At 33.7% G+C, this 19,574-nt stretch overlaps 2 protein-coding genes across 3 annotated transcripts; both read left to right on the top strand.

The window, feature by feature from the left end:
- Nucleotides 1–862: 862 nt before the first annotated feature.
- On the top strand, nucleotides 863–9,628 carry LOC138317314 (small ribosomal subunit protein uS5m-like). Its single transcript, XM_069258889.1, is given in 12 exon segments — nucleotides 863–1,008; nucleotides 1,381–1,458; nucleotides 2,014–2,130; nucleotides 2,699–2,902; nucleotides 3,318–3,352; nucleotides 4,680–4,770; nucleotides 5,561–5,607; nucleotides 5,968–6,025; nucleotides 6,816–6,878; nucleotides 8,135–8,271; nucleotides 9,211–9,342; nucleotides 9,344–9,628. Coding segments are annotated over 12 exon segments (1,164 nt in total). The 5' UTR covers nucleotides 863–950; the 3' UTR covers nucleotides 9,488–9,628.
- A 4,900-nt stretch (nucleotides 9,629–14,528) lies between these two features.
- LOC138317317 (uncharacterized) lies at nucleotides 14,529–19,293 on the top strand. Of its 2 annotated transcripts, none has more exons than XM_069258894.1 (7): nucleotides 14,529–14,949; nucleotides 15,665–15,760; nucleotides 16,165–16,317; nucleotides 16,654–16,784; nucleotides 17,591–17,738; nucleotides 18,182–18,368; nucleotides 18,984–19,293. In XM_069258894.1, the coding sequence occupies exons 1-6, from the start codon at nucleotides 14,632–14,634 to the stop codon at nucleotides 18,320–18,322; spliced, it is 987 nt and encodes a 328-aa protein (XP_069114995.1). In that variant the 5' UTR covers nucleotides 14,529–14,631; the 3' UTR covers nucleotides 18,323–18,368; nucleotides 18,984–19,293. The 2 variants fall into 2 exon arrangements, with proteins under 2 accessions (XP_069114995.1, XP_069114994.1); XM_069258893.1 differs by having other exon boundaries at nucleotides 14,530–14,949; nucleotides 18,182–18,311.
- Nucleotides 19,294–19,574: the final 281 nt, after the last annotated feature.

Here is a 19,574-nt window from a genome sequence, read left to right on the forward strand (position 1 = left end):
AAAAATTTAATATACAATGTATTTAGGCCTATAAAGTAAGATGAAATATATCTATGTGGTAAAAATAGTCTTGAATGACTCGTTGTCGGTGCTACGTTTCTCGGGTGACAATGTCGTGTTGTTGGTATCAATCTTAACTGCATTCTAAAAAAAAGATTTTAATAAAATTATTAATAGTGGTCAACGTTAACACTGAGAGTAGTACGAAGAAGGACAACTCTGGTAAAGAATACATTAAAATGTTGCGTCGTCGGAACACCCACCACTACCAAACAATGGTATAAGGGAGGCAATCCTACCTCAACCTAGAGCTAGCGTGGTATGTAGCCTTGCCATGGTTTTGTTCGTGATGTCAGATATTTATACTCAAGGACTTTTAAATCCTAGTTATACTTTCTAAATTTCTGATAAAATACTTTATTAAAAATGGTAAAACATTTCATAAAAGATACGGGATTCTAAAGAGAAAAAATGGATATTTCAAAGAGTTTATAAAATATTTACTTTCTTAATAAAAATTGCAATGATTTCATTAAATGACACATTGGCTTTTCATCTAGAGTTGAAGATATTGAAAGTTACAATTGCACTATAACTTGACTTTTTTAAAATACAACTTTCCGGATGTGGAAATGACTGGTACGGACCGACTCTGGTACATAACGATAGATATTACCTCCACTAATATTTGTGCTAGTAATTCGGCGTTCGCTGCACCGAAACATTATCACCGGGGTATAAAATAATTTAAATTGTAATCATGGTAACCATATTAAAAAAACAAGTAACTAACTTTTGACATTCATTGAATGTTTCTATCCGACTATGTGTTTGTCTGTGACGCTAGTTTATGATTTGTTTTGGAACAGTCAAACCAGTGTACGCCGGACAGGCCAAACGATACCGCCTGTACAGGAACGACAACTCTCATTCGACCTTTACCGTCCAACATGGCCGCTTTCAGCATGATAGTTGGACGGTGTATCATTGGATCGACTCGGGCACTAGGTATAACAGGTAAAAATCACTAGCAACTGTTTGCAAAGATTAATGACGTTTCCATCAAATAAATCATAATGGGAATTAGAAACACAAATGAATGATTTTAATTCTTAAATAATGTGTACATGAATAACTTCAATACCAAACTTTAGGGTATTCGCTTTGATCGGATTGGCAGATCTGATTTTCACGAGTCAAAAACATACTCTCAGGGGTCTACTGAATGTCCTGCATGATGCTCCTCAATTAGAATCAGGGATCATTGTTATAATAGTTTATATTATTCATTTACAATAACAGGGCTTCATTCATATTGAAATTTGTTTGACAACTGATACAATATATGATACTAACAGATCTATCAAATTGAATTTACAGAAGTGAGCTGCCTACTGCGACCATGTTGTATCCAAACTACAATTATAAGCACAAGAGATGCCAGTTTCTTTAACAGATGTAAGTCATATTAAAAATCTTGAATGACATGCACATTTCAATTAATTGAAACTGTGAAGTTCAATTATATTTAATTATAATGCTTTGTGAAATAAGTTTTTTTCTTTTTTCATTATTCATATTTCATGTTGAAAAGTACTTTTGTATAATTATAAACTTATTTGTTTTTAATTCTTTCTGATTGGATAAAGTTGAGTTATATGATTCCTGATTAAAAGTCTAATTACTGTTGATCCATACAAAATTCTGGTAAAATTAAATTGCTTTAAAATATTGACTGAGTACAGTTTCTTGATTGAAACTAAGGAATTAACTCCCCTTTGGTGTAATAGCACAAGTAAGCAATATTTTCCAGTGTTCTTAAGGTAGAAATTTTCATATAAATAAAACATTGTTTTCACTTCACAAAAATGCTTTAGTCCAAGAACTCTGAAGTGTTGAATCAGAAACATATATACATACATGTATTTATGTTTCTGGTTGGATATGGAAATAAGTTTTAGAGAACTGATATGCAATTCATCGACAGAAGATGATGGTTTTTTTTCAACACAGTAACTGATGACCAAATCTGGGACAGTGTCACTGGGGTCAGTAACCAAGGAAAGATGAAAGGTCGTGCCAAGGGCAAACGCAGAAGGTTCAGGCTTGACAGGAAATTTGGGGAAGGAGGTAAAATTTCCTTATTTTCTTTGGGCAAAAACATTAGGTAATAAATCATTCAACTTTTTCCATGAAGGTGCGTCTTGTGTGTCATCCAACAAAAAACAAGTGTATAAATCATAATAATGGTAATACAAGCACTAGAAACCAGTATGAAAAAAAAAAAATTTACAAACAACTAACTATAAATATACACAATGTATCAATAGATTATTTTATTTTAGGTGCAAAATTAATTTTTTAGCATTCATAGACAGTAAATGTTAGGTTTCATTGGCAACATTAATGTATGTACAAATGTATATTGTCAAATATAATTCAATACTCTACTATGCTTTCAATATTGAAGCAAAAATATTTGATTACTTAGAGACAATCCTACACAGGTAATATTTCTTCATGTGAATTTCATGTGATTTTCCTTTCATGAAATTCATGTGAAAAATTTCACATGAAATTCACTTTTGTACCTCGGTTCAGGTGAAGAGATATTGCCTGTGTAACTACTGTCAAATTTTATAGAAATAAGGATGAATAAATAATGATTTTAAAATAATGGTATTTTTTTTACCTCCAGAAAAATTCAAAATGAGTTACCCATCTATAAGTAGGGGTAGAACAACACTTGATACAACAATAGCTACAGAAAAAGTAGAAGACACGAATATTGATGAAGATACTAAGAAGCCAAAGCGAGAGAAACTTTTTCCCCTCCAGCGAGGCTACGTTGGACGAAGGATTGTGGGAGCCAAATTAGACCCACCCAAGCCTAAAAATGGTTGTAAGTATCTGGTAGCTTTAGTTTTTGTGATCCATAGAAAAGGAAAATTTTGTCTAATCTTGTATTTGCATATTACAGAGTTATCTGCCCTTGTGGGTAGGTATTGATTACGTCAAGTGTTTGCGAGCGTAAAGTTATATTTTGTATAGAAAACAATGTGAATTGCGCTTAAAAACTTAATGACGCAACAATGGATACATATTCACAAGGGAGCTAACTCTGTACTATGCAAAGATGGGATAGATAATTTCAAAATTCAAGAAAGCCATGAAAACCATTAGAAATAATTTGTAAGGAAATCTTTACAATTTTTATCAAGATATCTTGTGTATCAAAAATATAAAGGAATTTATTTATCCAATGAATACCTACAGTAAGTTTGATTTAACATGCGGTATTTTCTGTTTCCATGCAGTCACATTTGACGGATTCCAAACAGTTTGTGTTCATGTGAGTATAGAGTGATCCCAGTACAAATAGTGAAACACTTTTATCATCTCAGATTTCCTGGTTTTTATTGCCCCTTCTTTTTAAGGCTATGCCAGGTTGTCTGTCAGTAGGCTATCACACCTTGTTTTCATTTTTTTTTTTTTTTTTTTTTTAGATTTAACATGGATTTATCAATTATAAGTGAGAAGGATTTGTCACAGTCTCTACTAAACTTCGCACAAAACGCCTATGAACCGGGAACTAAAACAATTTTTTCAACAAATACCTGTCTTATCTAGTCAAAAGAAACACCAATATTTTAATGTTTTTTGTAAGCTTAAATGAAATTAAAATATTTAAGATGTATGCTGTCAAATGTATTTTTCACTATCAAAACGGGCAGACGATTGTTTTTCTCATTACAAAAGTTACTCTTACACATTCCAGAAAATTTGAGCTTTAATTTTACTTAGTTTAAATATAAAAAAAATTAATGTATCTTTAAATTTTCATTAAAAAATACAAAAGCTCATGAAATGATGGCCCACTTTAGAAAGAAAGTAATATACCTGTAGTAAGCCTGGCACTCGCAAACTACTGTTATGGTTATGTTATGGCTAGATGGATGATTATGTAATAAGGTCGTATGAGTTATCTCCCTTCAGTGTTATAATATGTAATCCTGAATTTGGATGAACTGTAAGTCTTGTTTTTGTAAGTTAGTTGAAGAAGAGAATAAAAAGATGGAAGTTGGCGGCAACATGTTTTGTCATATCCTCTCAGCCAAGCGAGTAAAACTGAACACTAATTCCCTTCCCCCCATTGCCCGCTACACTGCATTGTTCATCAAAGGTTGAGCTGGCGGATATCAAAGGAAAATCAGTTGATGCTCAACATCACAGTCAGTGTATAAACACAAAGTAGCTAGTGACGTATTCGTTAAAAAGGTCGAAAAATCTTTCTCACTTATATATCCTTGCTTTTAATGAAAAAATTCAATCGCCTGCGGGCTGGGCAAAATCTGGTTTGAATTTCTAGGGACCAAATTTTGTGCAGTTATGGCCATTTATTAAGTAAACATGAAAGAAATAACAGCTTCTAGATAATAAATTATTTGTAACACACCATACTTTTAATTCTGATTTGTGAGTAAATTCATGAAAAACAACAAAAGACCAGTACTGATGGGAAAAAATTTTCTGTTTGGTTGGAGCATTCATATGCCATTTCATGCATGCATTGAGAATATGATTTGTTCTATTATTAAAGTAATCAATTATACAAAAGAGTAAAGATATCACCCTCCACCAACACATCCATACATTTTACACAAACTTTCTATTTCCAGCAATCAATAGTTGCCAATATGACTGGAACCCTAGGGAGAAAGAGGTCCAATAAAGCTGTAGTTGTGGTGGGGAACGGTAAAGGATTAGCAGGTAAGGACCACATCACAGCGCTCGTATTACATTGTATAAGGATTTCAGATATAAATATAAAATTTGGTTATATGTTTGAATGTTGATTGGACTAATTCACATACCATGTGATACCCGATAACGTTTGTGCAGGACTACTGTTTCTAATGGTGATGGAATGACATCAGAAGATGATATTCCCACGCCAACTTCAATTCAGCAGGAAAATTACAAAGAGTGAAGTTCCATTATCACTGTGGATACTAGTCCCACACAAACGTTATCGGGAATCACATGGTACGTGATTTAGTGGCGTAAGTAACGTTTACTCTACATGAATAATATGCAAAAACAGCTTGGTTAATTTAAGTAATGTATTAAGGATTTTCAATCTGTGATCATTTCATTTGATGTTATATGAAACTATACTTCCAGACAGGTTTCACGAAATCTTCCATAAATTAACACAAATTTAGGATACTTTATATGACATAACAAAATGACCTACATTTCAAAGAACCTCAATGTTATCTCATGCAAAGTTCCAACGGAGGTCGCCATTTTGTTACAACATCCACATGTCATTGTTTACTGACATCAAGTCATGACCTCATAATGAAAAACTCTCCAGGCTGTATTACACTATACAAAATATTGCATGGCAGGAAAATCCCTGGATATTTGGCAGATTTATGTGATGAAATAATAATTCTAGGTGCTATAATTGTTTAATAAGTAGGCTAGGGGAGATAATTATTAATATGTAAATACCTTAAGTTATTGTTATAAAGCATTGTTTTATCATTTCTAGGATATGCTGCTGCTACTTCAAACTCTCACTTCAGATGTATTGAAAAAGTAAGTATCACATATTTATATAAACTTAATGTTGAATAACAAAGAGGGGAAAATACTACATCCTTGTATAATCGCACCCAAGCTTTAAGGATTTGTTTGAACTGCCAGGATCATTTAAGGATGTGCCAGATATAAGAAGTGAAGGAAAGCTAGAGTATCCGGAGTTAAAATCTGCGCCCAGCACTCAGTGCATGGCAAGTGTTCCACGTGGGTTTTCAACTTGCTACTCAAAGTTGGAGGGATAGTGTGATATTATCGAGATACTTTAATCATTCAGATCATCACAGCCCCAACCATGAGGATTAGTACCATGTGTAACCTTCCAATACTAGTAAGTAATCATCACTTTCTTTATTTCAGGCAAGAGACGGAGCGTCACAGCAGCTGCAGCATGTTGATCTATTTGATGGACACACAGGTAACATTTAATGCATTAGCAGGTTTGATTTTTCCTTCAATAACTCAATGGTACCAACACAGTGGAACTCGGTTAAATCAAACTCGATATAAAACTTCGAGTTATGTGAGTGTTCGAATTAAGCAAGTTCTCATATCTACTGATTATCTCTTTACTTGGTATATATAGACTAGTTCCATGTCGTAAAATGATGTGAACAAGAGAGATGTCAAAATTACCGATGGTAGTTGCAAATTTATAACAAGAAAACCTATACATATATATTTTTGAAATGCCGTTTTATGGCAGATTTATGAAAAACAAATCGTCATTTTCGTTGATCTTGTTGTCCAAAAAATCTCATTTCGAGTTATAAGAACATTTTATGTATGATTTTTGTCATTCGGACCCAAAATTTACTTCGTATTATCCAAGTTCTTCGAGTTTTTCGAATTCGTATTTTCCAACTTCTTTAAACAAACATAAAGAGGGAACATAAAAAGGGAAGATCGAGACCGTCAAGCACTTCGTATTAAGCCGGGTTGTCAAATTATCTGATTTCGTATCAACCAAGTTCCACTGTATGACAATTTGACAATTTTAGTGACTGAAATTCTTAAAAACAGGACTTTTAATTCTCCAGATTACCAATCTGATTTAAGAATGTATATACCCGGGTATGCAATTAATATGTGTATGTTCATGAAACTTTAAAAAATTTGGCTAATGAATTCCAAGTGAATTCCCTTGATCCTCAATGTTAAATCAGGGAAATAGAATGAAGGACAGTTACTATTGTATTTGGTTACAGTTTTCCACAACATCCGAGCTACAGAGGGACGCACCACTGTCATGGTTACCAAACAAGAAAAAGGTAAAGACAATTTGTAGTAAAAGTCTTCTATACATATAAAGAGGTTCATAATGGTGAGTCTGGTCTCGTGTTTCTCATGTTGTCTTTATGAATGACAAACTTATTTAATCTTATTGTTCACTAAATTACCAGATGTCAACTTTTATTTAAAGATGCTCCACCACTGACAAATGGTATTTTTTCACTGTCAAAAACAGGAGCAGACAATTAAGCATTTTTATTCAGTTACAAAAGTAACTTATTTTACACCATTACCACCATTGAAAAGTTTGAGCTTCGAATTTTACTTCAAGTTCAAATTACAAAAAATAATTAATAGCATCCTAAAAAAATTCTGTTGCACTATATCCTATATTGAATAAAGTACTGATTGCACATGCACCAAAGGCAACATCAATTATTTTATCTTATTTTTTGTGTTAATTAGACATATATATATATATACAAGATTAAACACCAATTTTTGTTCAAGTAATGAGGTAATTAATCTCATTATATTGGACCATTGTTGAGAATGTCATCTATATGACCACAATGACAGGGATATTACACAGGTCTATAATATGGACTGAGTCAGAGATCACCAGTTACAGATACCAGGGTAGTAATTGGCAATACAATAGGGGGCCCATCACCATAATTTCCTGCGCATTGCCCGCAGGCTATTCGATTTTTTACATCGGAAGATGCCTAATGCGGGTTATCTGCTGATGCGGGCTATCTGTGGAAATTATTACCAAATTTGAAAAAATATGTGAGCTATACAATGTTAATAGCTCAAGTAACCCTCTTACTAAGCTGAAGCATTTTCTCATGAGCTATGATTTCTTGCATTTAAAACCCATTCCAAACGAAAAATATGTTTTTGATAACCTTTTCATGTCTTTGAATAAGCCAATACCCTTTTGAAGTGAAATCACTATAGCATATATAGACTCATCTACTATTATTAGTACATACCGGTACTATACTTTTAAGGATTACGTTGAATAATAACTGGGAGGCAATCTGCCCGAGCTGGTTATCTGTAATTTATTTTACAAAATTATAGAAAATATTGCCTGATTTTGCTTCCTGCGGGCTATACCCCGGTGCGGGTAATCCACAGGATATAACAGTAGGCTGCTTTAATTTATACATGTAATATGACATTATGGAATCTTGGATGTCAATCAAGATGATTCAGTAACAATTTCATACCTTTTGAATTTGTAATAAATTTACATTAATTAATTATCATACTTTTTTGTTGTCAGGCTATGGCCTCAAGTGTCACAGAATCATCAAGTCAATTTGCGAGTTGTATGGAATCAAAAATCTGCATGTTAAGATTGAGGGAAGTATAAATGATACCAACATCGTTAAAGCTTTCTTCAAGGCACTTCTTCAACAGGTAAGGGACACTTGATGTGTGGTCTGTCAGTATCTCTGTGTAAGTTTGTATACACTAAAATGTTAGTAGTAATGGTAACCGATTTGTATACCATTAGTTCGAAAGTTCTTCCATCCCATTACATCAGATCACCTGTGCCAAAAAAAAACATTTTGCAGAATTTTACTATTCCCCATCATCTATAGGAATACAATGATTTGGTTTATACATGGTCTGAAGCATCCTTGGGTGATGGGGATCGAATTTTGTATAAACTGTTGTCCTTGACCTCTTAGGGAGTGATATTGCTTTATACATTTTTGACAGAATCAGAATGATCTTTTGTATGTCTCATTAGACAGGTGGTCATAATACACAGTATTTGTCTATTAAAAAAATACAAACCTGTTATTAATTGGTGGTTATATGTGTTAGAGAAGGTTTGTTTGTAGAAGATTATTTGATTGTCTAAGTTTCTATCCTACAGTACTTTCAGTAATTGATTTGTCACATAACTGGCCTGTTTAGCCATGTCATACGGCCATGTCATAAATAGTGTAAGACACATGTGTAACAACACTATTGTGATGCCACATGTAGTTTTAATGTCATAATCTACATATGACCTCACATGATTGTTTAAGTAGACAGAAACATCACATCTGAGCCGGATTTCTACCTTTTTACATAGAGAAGAAATTAATAAAGTTTCACTTATATAGCTATTACTTAAAGTTATGTGATAAATAGAATCTTACACTCATGACTATGTGACATAAAATTTATCAAACTCGTTTAATAATTTGATACCTCAAATTATTGAACTTTGATAAATTTCATATCACATAGCCACTCATGTAAGATCCTCTATTCCCAGCATTGTTTCACCAAATACTGACATGTTCAAATGTTTTAAAAGAAATACCTCAAGTATTAACAAACTGTAATATCTTGTTGTAGGAAACACATCAGGAACTTGCTGACCGGATGAAAATGCATTTGGTTGAGTTCCGCAGAGAGAAAAACTATTTCCCAGAAGTTGTCGCTTCTCCACAAGATGGTGCCATCCAGGACGCCCCAAAGGATAAGGAATATTTTGAATTTGAGAATTTATATTTCAAAGGAAAGACTCAATATTTCCCCAAAAGACCGCCAATCTTTTACACTGGCATGCCATCTTGGCACAAGAAAGGACATCAGTTGTATAAAGGCCGGAATCAGAAAACAGCTCAAATGAACAGGCGCATCCTAGGACTAGAATCTTACACAAACCAAGATAGTTCATAGTATATCTTAATAATAGCTATTTATGGAATGTAAAAAGAGTGTTTGTTAGGAACAATCATCTTGAAGAGAAAAAATACATTTTGAAATATTATTTGTGTTTCGAGTTTTGACTGCATATAACAAAGATTTATGCAAAATTTATTTACCGTAATAGTAAAAGCTGTGACTGTCAACATCCATCAACTCAATTATAAAATATATCTGATGTCAAAGGTCAATTCAAACAAGCCTGCATCTGTATTTGACCAAACAGTACACCGAATATTGTAAACAAGTTTATATTGCAAGCTATCCAATTTCATGGACATGTTGAAATCAAGAAAATTGATGCAAAAAAAAAGTAGTTAGCCATGAAAACACAAAATTAAGTCTGCATGAAAGTTCCATATTTACATATAACAGACTTGTCTGCCTTTGCTGGTAGGTATTGATTGTGATGTCATGTGTTTGCAAGCATAACGTCATACTTTTAGGAGAAGGCATTATTTGCGTCCACAAAATAATGAAGTCACAATGCATTTTTTTTACCAGTAAAAAAGAGCTAACTCTGTAACATGCAAAGACTAAATAGGTTTACAGTAGAGCGTCCATGGTGGCATGTGTTGCACATGGAAAGGATTCCGTGGCATGGAGGAGGGTTTCCCCAATTTTACCACAAATCTGATTACAACTATTGTGTCTGTTACCAGTTATTACATTTGTATGTCCGTTAGGTTATAAAATCTTTTATCAGGCACACTTTTGAAAGGACTAGATATGGTAAGGGTCATCTATGGCCCCCAAATCCGCTATTTTTCAAAGTCTGTTATTTTAAGATGTTATTCTTGCATTTCAAATATTAACTAACGGTACATACCGGACATATTTGATAGTGCTATAAGGTAATATAGCAGTTCTAGTTGCCATGGCAACCATTTTATTATGCATAAATTATGCAAAATGTGAAAATTTCATCAAAATTGGCATTTTTTATGCAGTTTTTCATCTAGTTAACATAGAGCGCATTCTAGAACAAACTTTATATTTCTCAAAATGATGTATTTTTCGAGTCTGCTAATTCTCTTAAAATATAAAGTTTGTTCTAGAATGCGCTCTATTGCTTTTAAAAGAAAAACTATCAAAATATATGCCAAAATTGACAAAATTTTCAAATTTGCATAATTTATGCAAAGTTACCATGGTTATATAGCAAAAGCATACTTTCTGTCAACAAAAACATCATTAAGTTTTTATCAGGGGTGTATTCAATATTTCAAACGCGGCAACTTAATTTCTAAATACTTAATTTAAAATTTGGTAGATTTAGGGGCCAAAAAGAGCCATTATCATATCTAGTCCTTTGTACAATTTTTAAGGATACAAAAACGTAGGAGGTAACTTGGCTTTAATCATAAAAATATCATAGAATAAAATCATTCTAACTCATTCTTATGATTAGATTTATTGAAAATCATTTTCATTTAAAGGACTATGGTTTGGCCCCTTTTGGCCCCCAAATACGTCAAATTTTCATAGCTGGTAATTAATTATTCAATTGTTGTATTTAAAATATTTTTAAAAGTACATCCCTGATTCAACTTTTTTATTATTTTCTTTTTTTGTGTGCCTAATATATATATTAGGCTAATTAAAAAAAACCCCAAAAAACTAATAATACAGGCAGGTTTAGCGGACTAGATTCAACTATACTGATAAGAAGTTGTTTAAAGATTATAGCCTATTTCAACCGATTGACTGACCTTGAAGGAAGGTCAAGGTCATTCATTTGAACAAACCTAGTAGTCCTTAATCTTAGCATGCCTAATATTGGGTCTCTTAGTTACTGACAAATAGTCGTTAAAATATTTAAGCCACTTCTAGCCTGTGACCTTGAACAAACATGGTAGCCCTTTATCATAGGCCCAATATTAGGTATTTAGGCCTCTTAGTTACTGACAAATAGTCATTTAATGTTTTAGCCTATTTGATCCATGTGACCTTGAATGAAAGCCAAGGTCATTCATTTGAATAGACTTGGTAGCCCTTCATCCAAGAATGCTACAGAAAAATCTCACTATCCTAGGCATTGTAGTTTATGAGAAGAAGTTACTTTAATGAAAAGTGGAAGTGGACTACCGGATTCTCCTCAAGGCCTCAAACTGGATTTATATGTGACCCGGAGACCCGAGTACTAGTCATAGTTTAAACACTATTTGGACCTATGTTATCGTTTAAAGATCTTTTGAGACTTTTGGGGTACATCATCCATAGTCTTGTGTTGTCTGTATTCCATTTACCAGAATATACTCATCTAGACCATACTTGTCAACTTTTCAAAATTCTCATGGGGGAGAAAGTGCGTGAACGACATTTTCCAACCAAATCATGCGTCGCGCGCGGTATAAATTTAGCGTAAATCAAGGGGAGATAATATGAATTTTTAAAGAAAAAGTTTTTGTTATCCCTTCATGAGACATTATGAAATACAGTAGACCGGTCCTTTGTTTCTCGTTGGTCAGCGTACCAGATAACTATCACTAGAGATGTATGTCAGTTTACACAAATCATCATCGCTTGAATTCGAACAACTCTTTGTCATCGAATAGGTGGTCGTCCAGTCATCGTTTCAAAGTAGCGAATTTGGTCCACTTCAAAAAATGGAAATCTGTATACGTGTTGGAGTCTATAAATAATTTCCAAATGAAAATTGCATGCCGTTATGGCGGAAATTGGTGTATCCATGCAAAGTTCGATGTGGGTAATATTTTACACCCCCTTCAAGACATCCCGTAATGTAAAAATGTAATAAGAGACATAGATCTATATTTTTCAAAATTTGTAGCACAGGCGCACGCATTTTGTTTTAGTAAATATATTATAATATATGTCTTGGAAATATTCTCCAAAAATATTTTATTGACAAGATATGCTGTCTGATTATTTTTAAGTCTGCTATTGTCCGTGGTTTGTTGTAGTTAGTAGATCGATGTCAAACAAATTAGTTCTTTTTTCATAACGTTACGATCTATATATTTTAAGTATTCTTCGTCACACAAAAATCTAATATATTTTGATCATCATTTTGATATCATTTGTAAATGTATAAGTACATCAGCGGTAGTCACAAAGTACATCACAAACCATTAAGTATTTCTTTGCTTAGTCATGGGGAGTTAGTCAAGGGGATGGTCGTCTCCCTTTATATTTGCTATGATATTGTAATGATCAAAGAACAGTTTTATTTACCAAAAGCTGTTGACGAGTTTCTATATAAGAGTAATTTAATATATAATCTCAAGGGCGTATCAAATATACGCAATTAATTATAATGAAAACTTTCAGTAGATAGCTATAGGCCTATCGACATTTCCGCGGAAATCGCGAGTTTTTTTTTTACTAAAAAATATTGCAAATCCGACAACTCCGACAATTGGTGTCATCCTTTTACCTTTTAAACAATGATATGATAGATCTTACTATTGCTTAGCAATTTCAAATATTGGAAATGAAACCACGATCCACGGGGGATTCTCCCCTTAATGATACAAAACACGCGTTCTTTGTAGTAAAACGTAGTAAAACAAGTCACGTTCTTAATTATACCTTCAAGCCATTGGCCGAACTGTGGAACTAGTGATCACATGAGTGTGTGTTTACTTCCAAATATAGTGATTTCTTTGATGTGGGATTTAGTATATATAATCTGGCCTTTTGACGGATATCTTACATATTTTCGTCCATCATTTATAGTAAAACAGTACATATGTGCAAGTCAAAATGATATGCATGCAATATATAATAACATTTTGGAGTCTTAATATTTTCATATAAATCATTTTTTCGGAAAAAAATGGCAAGCAAACATCACTATATTTGGAAGTAAACACACAATCACAGGATCACACAATTTAGAACTATTTTTCGGCCAATGGCATGAATGAGGTATACGCATGTGACTGATCTTACTTCGTTTTTACTTAAAAAAAGATGCAAATATTCAATGTGATTTCCAGCTTTGTCCTGGGAAAATCTTAGCCCATAGGTTGCCCATTATGGCCGTAATGAAAGTTCGTTATGCATTTATATAAGTGTTGTGGATATAGATATTTATGTAAGCTATAAAAAGGGTAAGCTAACAAGTTAAACTGGTTTCCCAATGTTTTGACAAAATAATATATATATTTTGTGAAAAAAATCAGTATATAGATCTATTTCTAAGTCATTTTTAAAGTTTCGATAACAATCAGAAATCTCTAGAATTTAAACATTCGATTAAAGATGCTCCACCGCCGACAGAGCATGAATGATATTTATTATTTGAACAATTATTGGTGTTTAATCGTGTATATTTGTGCCTAATTAACACAAAGAATAACATAAAATAACTTATTTCGCCTTTGGTGCATGCGCAATCATTACTTCATTCCATATAGGGTATAATGCTTCGGAATTTTTTCGGGATGCAATTAATTATTTTTCATATTTTTAACTTGAAGTAAAATTAGAAACTCAAACTTTTCAATGGTGGTAATGGTGTAAAGTAAGTAACTTTTGTAACCGAAGAAAAATACTAAATCGTCTGCTCATGTTTTCGATAGTGAAACTATACCATTTGTCAGCGGTGGAGCATCTTTAAAGTTTGATAATTTATAACTATGACCTTTAATTTTCATACATATATTCTTTCTAATCAAAGGGTTAAGCTTCCGCGTAGCCCACTTAGCTTTTTGGGAAGGTAATAGAAATCTATACTGTAGTAAGATATTCCTTAGGCCAATTTGATTCAAAAGCACAAGTATAAGCTTAATAAATAGTGTTTGCAATATTCAATGAAATCGCAGATATAAACGTCAATTGCATTATAAATAAATTGATTTTGATGTGATTTCAGCAAATGAATCATTTCATAAACCAGAAACATAAAATGTGTAGATCTATGTATTAGATTCTGTTCCGGAGAAATTTCCGGCAATCTTCGGAAATATGCGAACGTGAGGCGACGGAGTTATCTTTCTTGCTAGGATCGATTGTTGTAGAAGGCGCTGTTTTTACTTCCACTTCATCCTCATCGATCAGAAAATTTGCCTGGTGAACATTGAAAAGACAGATTCAGATATGGCACCTTCCACAGCGAAGAATAATAAAGATAATGAGACTGATGTCTCTAACGACATGTCTTTAGAAGATAAACTGGCGTATTTAGACAAGGAAATTCGTCTGCTGCACCGATTTTGCACGGAATCTGGATACAGCCAGCAACACATAGAGAGATGTGCCGAACCGTTTTTCAGGCCGATTAGATCAACCAAGCGGAAGAATTTGAAGTATTATCTTGTCCTGACGGCCGCAGTCGTGGCATTGTTCTCAGCTTTATTGTACGTTGATCCAGCATACAGGATGATGGCAGCAACAGGTCGACATGCCTACATCAAAGTGTGTATTGTACTTCTAAAAATAGACCATAATGTTACTTAGAGTAATGTAAACATATGTTGCATTATCATATTTCAACTATTCTGCATCGGATCGATCACTGGTGCCCAATGTGGATAACTCACTGCACTTGGTTCTCAATTCAGTCTCATTGATTTGAAACTTGAAAGACTAAGTTACATGTACATGTAGCCCTTAAGTCTATACAATTTATAGAATGTAAAACAAAAAGTTTTAATGTACTACATGTATATATGTAAACGATACTTCTATGTTTTCTCCTGAGCTTTGCAGTGTCATAATCTAGCCTAGATCTACAATGTATATCATCCTCGATACTACAAGAGTTACTATCACTAGCGTTGTATCCACCCCTGGACTCAATCTCATAGTAAAACTGTGCAACTCAGGAGAAAAAACCTGACCAATCACAGGTCTGCAGAGACTTCCTTTGAAGATTACCAAGAGAGGGACGCCCAACTTCAAAGCTAAAAGTCAACCACAGTGTATCATTATATTCAGTATTATTTTGATGTACATCAAAGGATCAATTTACCTGTGATTTCTGCGGCGTTCATTTTCACTATGAGATAGTCCAGGGGTGGCTATAACGACAGTCATAGTAACCATGGAATATCAAGGATGGATTTACATGAGAAACATATTGTCCAGGTTCTGACGTATTGGGTTCTAATCTGGTATGTCTATTGTCCAGGTTCTGCCGTATTGGGATTGGTCAGCAATGTTTGATTGGACCTGTCTCATCAACAACCCATTGTATGCTGATGACTTGAAGGAGGATGATTGTAAAGTATGGGTATATTTGTTTAAAAGAAACATAAAAAGGATCAAATACTATATAAATGGTTATACAGAATATTGACATCATCATTAGATAGGAACTTTGGTAAATTATCAACTCCAATAAACGTTGGAAAATTATGAACTCCAATTAATACACGTTAGTAAGTTATGAACTCCAATTAATACAAGTTGGTAAATTATGAACTCAAATACATTAACAAGTTGGTAAATTATGAACTCAAATACAATTTGGTAAATTATGAACTCCAATTAATACAGTTGGTAAATTATGAACTCAAATACAGATTGGTAAATTATGAACTCCAATACAAGTTGGTAAATTATGAACTTAAAAAAGTTGACTGAGTTATACAATAGGTGCTCTAAGTCGTACTGCTTGATTCTTTGTAGTCCTGTGTGGATGTTGAGGTTATAGAGAGAGTGAGTGATCTGGATTCTGTCTACTTTGCCGAACATTACCTCAAGAAGGATGTTCCAGTTATTGTTGAGGATGGCCAGAAAAACTGGCCGCAGCAGAACCTAACAATCTCACAGATTCAGGAGGTAAAAACACTAAGTTTAACATCGGATGGAAATTTTGTTTGTCTGCAGTAAGTGTTAAACAAACCATGTATCACTAAAACAAAAAAATGATGCCATTTATCATCCAATGTGGTTTCGTAAGATTATATTTTTAGTTCAGATATAATTTGTATCATATAATAGTAAGAGATAGACAATTTATGCTAAATATGATATTTTGCACATTTTGTTAATGGTAATTGCCGATTACATTTTTTTTTTTATATCAAAGGACAAACTCTGTATGCATTCACCTCTAACTTAAATCAAACCACTCGATTACCTGCTATTCAAATGTCACCTGGTATTCTTCTACAGCTGTACAAAGAACACCCGGTTCTGAAGCAGAACAATGTTTGTAACATGTCTACCAGTCTTCAGGAGGATCAAGCTTACAACCACAGAAAAGTTCTCAACAGCATCAAAGAACAGGACTTCTACCTACAATGGTAAGTTGTATAGTATCATCTACTGTGACAAAATACCATGATTTGGCTAGGTCTTCTCTAGCTGTGATGACTAGCTCTGAACAACAGACGAAAGATTTCTGACAGATAGTCATCGTCAGCCTGGGAACGGAGTGGAGACAGTGTATGATTACTCGTTCTAGATCTTCTCATCCTTACGGCATCCTGTCTTTCAGATATTACTCCTTTTTGAGGCAATATAATTGTTTAACTTTTATCCCAAATACCTAGGAACCCTTCAATATTTTCTACATATACTATTTCAGACTAGGTTAGACTTTGACTACCTTGTGAAGTATTACTTCTGAATGGACTTTAAATGTTGTCAGTAAACAAATTTTCCACATATGTACATACCCTTAAAACAGATAATTTTTACTGGCGGTAAAAATGGTGACCAAGACTTGTCCCTTTCAGTAAAGGGGTAGGCCTAATAAAGAGAATTAAAACTTTTCAGTTCATAAAATATTGAAATAAACCAGTTCGCCCGAATATCTTTTTGTCTAGATGTTGACTGACCCATCTTGGACTGGAGAAATAGAGTTTTGAATCTGAACACTATTGTATGAGAGGAAAGTGATTATACATATAAGTCGAATGTTAATTTTGCTGCTAGTGGTCAAATATGTGGTCTTTCGATCAGGGAAGCAAAGCAAAGTCTCACTCTGTAATTAATTCACTGCCAGAATCATTGCAAAATTTATCTTACAGAGCAAAACAGAATATGTGGGCTTTTTGTCTTATTGCACAGAGAGGAAAATATTGAGTCATCTTTATTAATGTTGCAGGGAGAATTGCAACTCACGAGCAGGAAAGGCATTCCGGTCGGAGTTCTACAGACGTCCATACTTTATGCCACAGATGGTTGAGGTAGAAACAAGTAACTGGTTGTTCCTGTCTCGTGGAAGGTCTGCTCCTGAAGCAGAACCCATACTGGTGCGTCATTGGTATAAAACACTATGGAGATTAAATAAATAAATTTTTTTTTTGCTAAACTGCAAATTAAATATTCCGTCTTTGCATATTACAGAGTTAGCTCCCTTGTGGAGTAGGAGTCCATTGTGATGTCATTATTTTGTGGTCACAATTCATGTCGTTTTCTCCGAAAAATATGACATTACCCTCACAAACACATGATGACACAGTTGATACCTACTCGCAATGACAGATAACTTTCTTTGCATATAACAGAGTTTGCTCCCTTGCCGGTAGGTATCCATTGCAAAGTCATTATTTTGATCGCAAACATATCATGTCACAATCAATACCTAACCGCAAGGACAGATAACTCTGTAATGTGCAAATACAAAATAAAAAATTGTCACATCCACTTTAGACAGGTAGTGCTGTATATTTAAGTACATTGTCTGTTTTAACAGGTACCCATACACAAACAGATGTTAGTGCTGATACAACTTAAGGGGGAGGTCGAGGTACACATCATACCAGACAAACTATGTGAGGCGCAATGTAAACCACTCACAGCGGTCCTCGCCAAGGGACAGATATGTAAGTTTTAGTTAACATTGTCAACCAGTCATGTGATCCTCGCCGAGGGACAGATATGTAAGTTTAAGTTTACGGTGTAAACTGATGATCCGTCAATATGTTATCTCGGCTGATATGAGCTACAAAGCAATTTTATAATACGTTGTTCTCTCTTCAAATTTTCCATTGGAAAGCATTTCAGATTTTAAGGCTCCTTAACTTAAGATTTATATAACTTTTTTTTTATGTCATATAACTTTTGTAATGCTTTTCTATGGGGGAATTTAAGTTAAGGAATTCCTTATAGTTACAGGAAAGGAATTTTCGTGAAACTGGCCCCGTTTGTCATATTGTTTTAGAAAGAAGAAAAAGGTTCAGTCAAAAATTGTTATACATGTACAACCATGTAGGTGTTTGTATAAGAATGCTAAGTATTTCTTTTAGTTAATGAGGTCAAATGAGATGATTTCACCTGCAGGCCTTACCTTAAAACAATGATTATTAGCTATTCATCTTTAGAACTTTCCATGTAAAACCACTAAATCGGTTGTCCGATGGCAGGACGTTAAGGTTGACAGCTGTCATCTATATAGTAGAATGTCATTCAATACCAGTATCTAAAATAACTTCTTGGTGATATATGATGTACATTATATAACCTCATGGTAGAATCCGTCATGATTTCTTTTTCAGTGTCGCTGACCTTGACGGATGTTCTGTATGACCTTTTGTATTTGCCATATGGAGACGAAGAAAACATCTCAATTGCAGTATTTGGAACTTTTGATTAAAATCGAGAAACATGACTGCCAGGATATACATACTCCCTTGTAACTGGTATAACAGAGTTTGAAATGACAGCATCATCAGTTATTTGTTGATAATTCACAATATTTATGTTTACATGACTGTGTGGTTCATGAAAAACTATGTATACCCACACAAAACAAATTGTCAGATACATAAAATTTTGTGTCTAATAAAGTTGAAAGAAATTATTAAAGTATATTCTTATTGTCTTGACATACAAATGTACAATGCAGGTGCTCAGTTTCAAGATTTATACAAAATCTGTTCCACTTTCCATTAAAGACTAATAGAATGTTACATGGGTCTGTAAAATTGACAGGGATATCTCGCCAAAATCTTTAACTCAGGTCGAGATATCCTATCCACTTGACAGATCCATGTTTCTCCCATACTTAGTAGGTAAGATATGAAGTTCACATTTCTTTTCAACGTTTTCATTGCACCATTATTGCAGGAACGTCGTTATACATCAAA

Source organism: Argopecten irradians, chromosome 3 (genome assembly GCF_041381155.1).
Source record: "Argopecten irradians isolate NY chromosome 3, Ai_NY, whole genome shotgun sequence".
NCBI lineage: Eukaryota > Metazoa > Mollusca > Bivalvia > Pectinida > Pectinidae > Argopecten > Argopecten irradians.

Bases quoted from the DNA above. Each gene is read 5' to 3' on its own strand.
- LOC138317317 (XM_069258893.1), top strand. From the start codon at position 14,632: ATGGCACCTTCCACAGCGAAGAATAATAAAGATAATGAGACTGATGTC. The intron at 14,950-15,664 runs GTGTGTATTGTA...TCTATTGTCCAG, and splicing joins GTCGACATGCCTACATCAAA to GTTCTGCCGTATTGGGATTG. The intron at 15,761-16,164 runs GTATGGGTATAT...GATTCTTTGTAG, and splicing joins TGAAGGAGGATGATTGTAAA to TCCTGTGTGGATGTTGAGGT.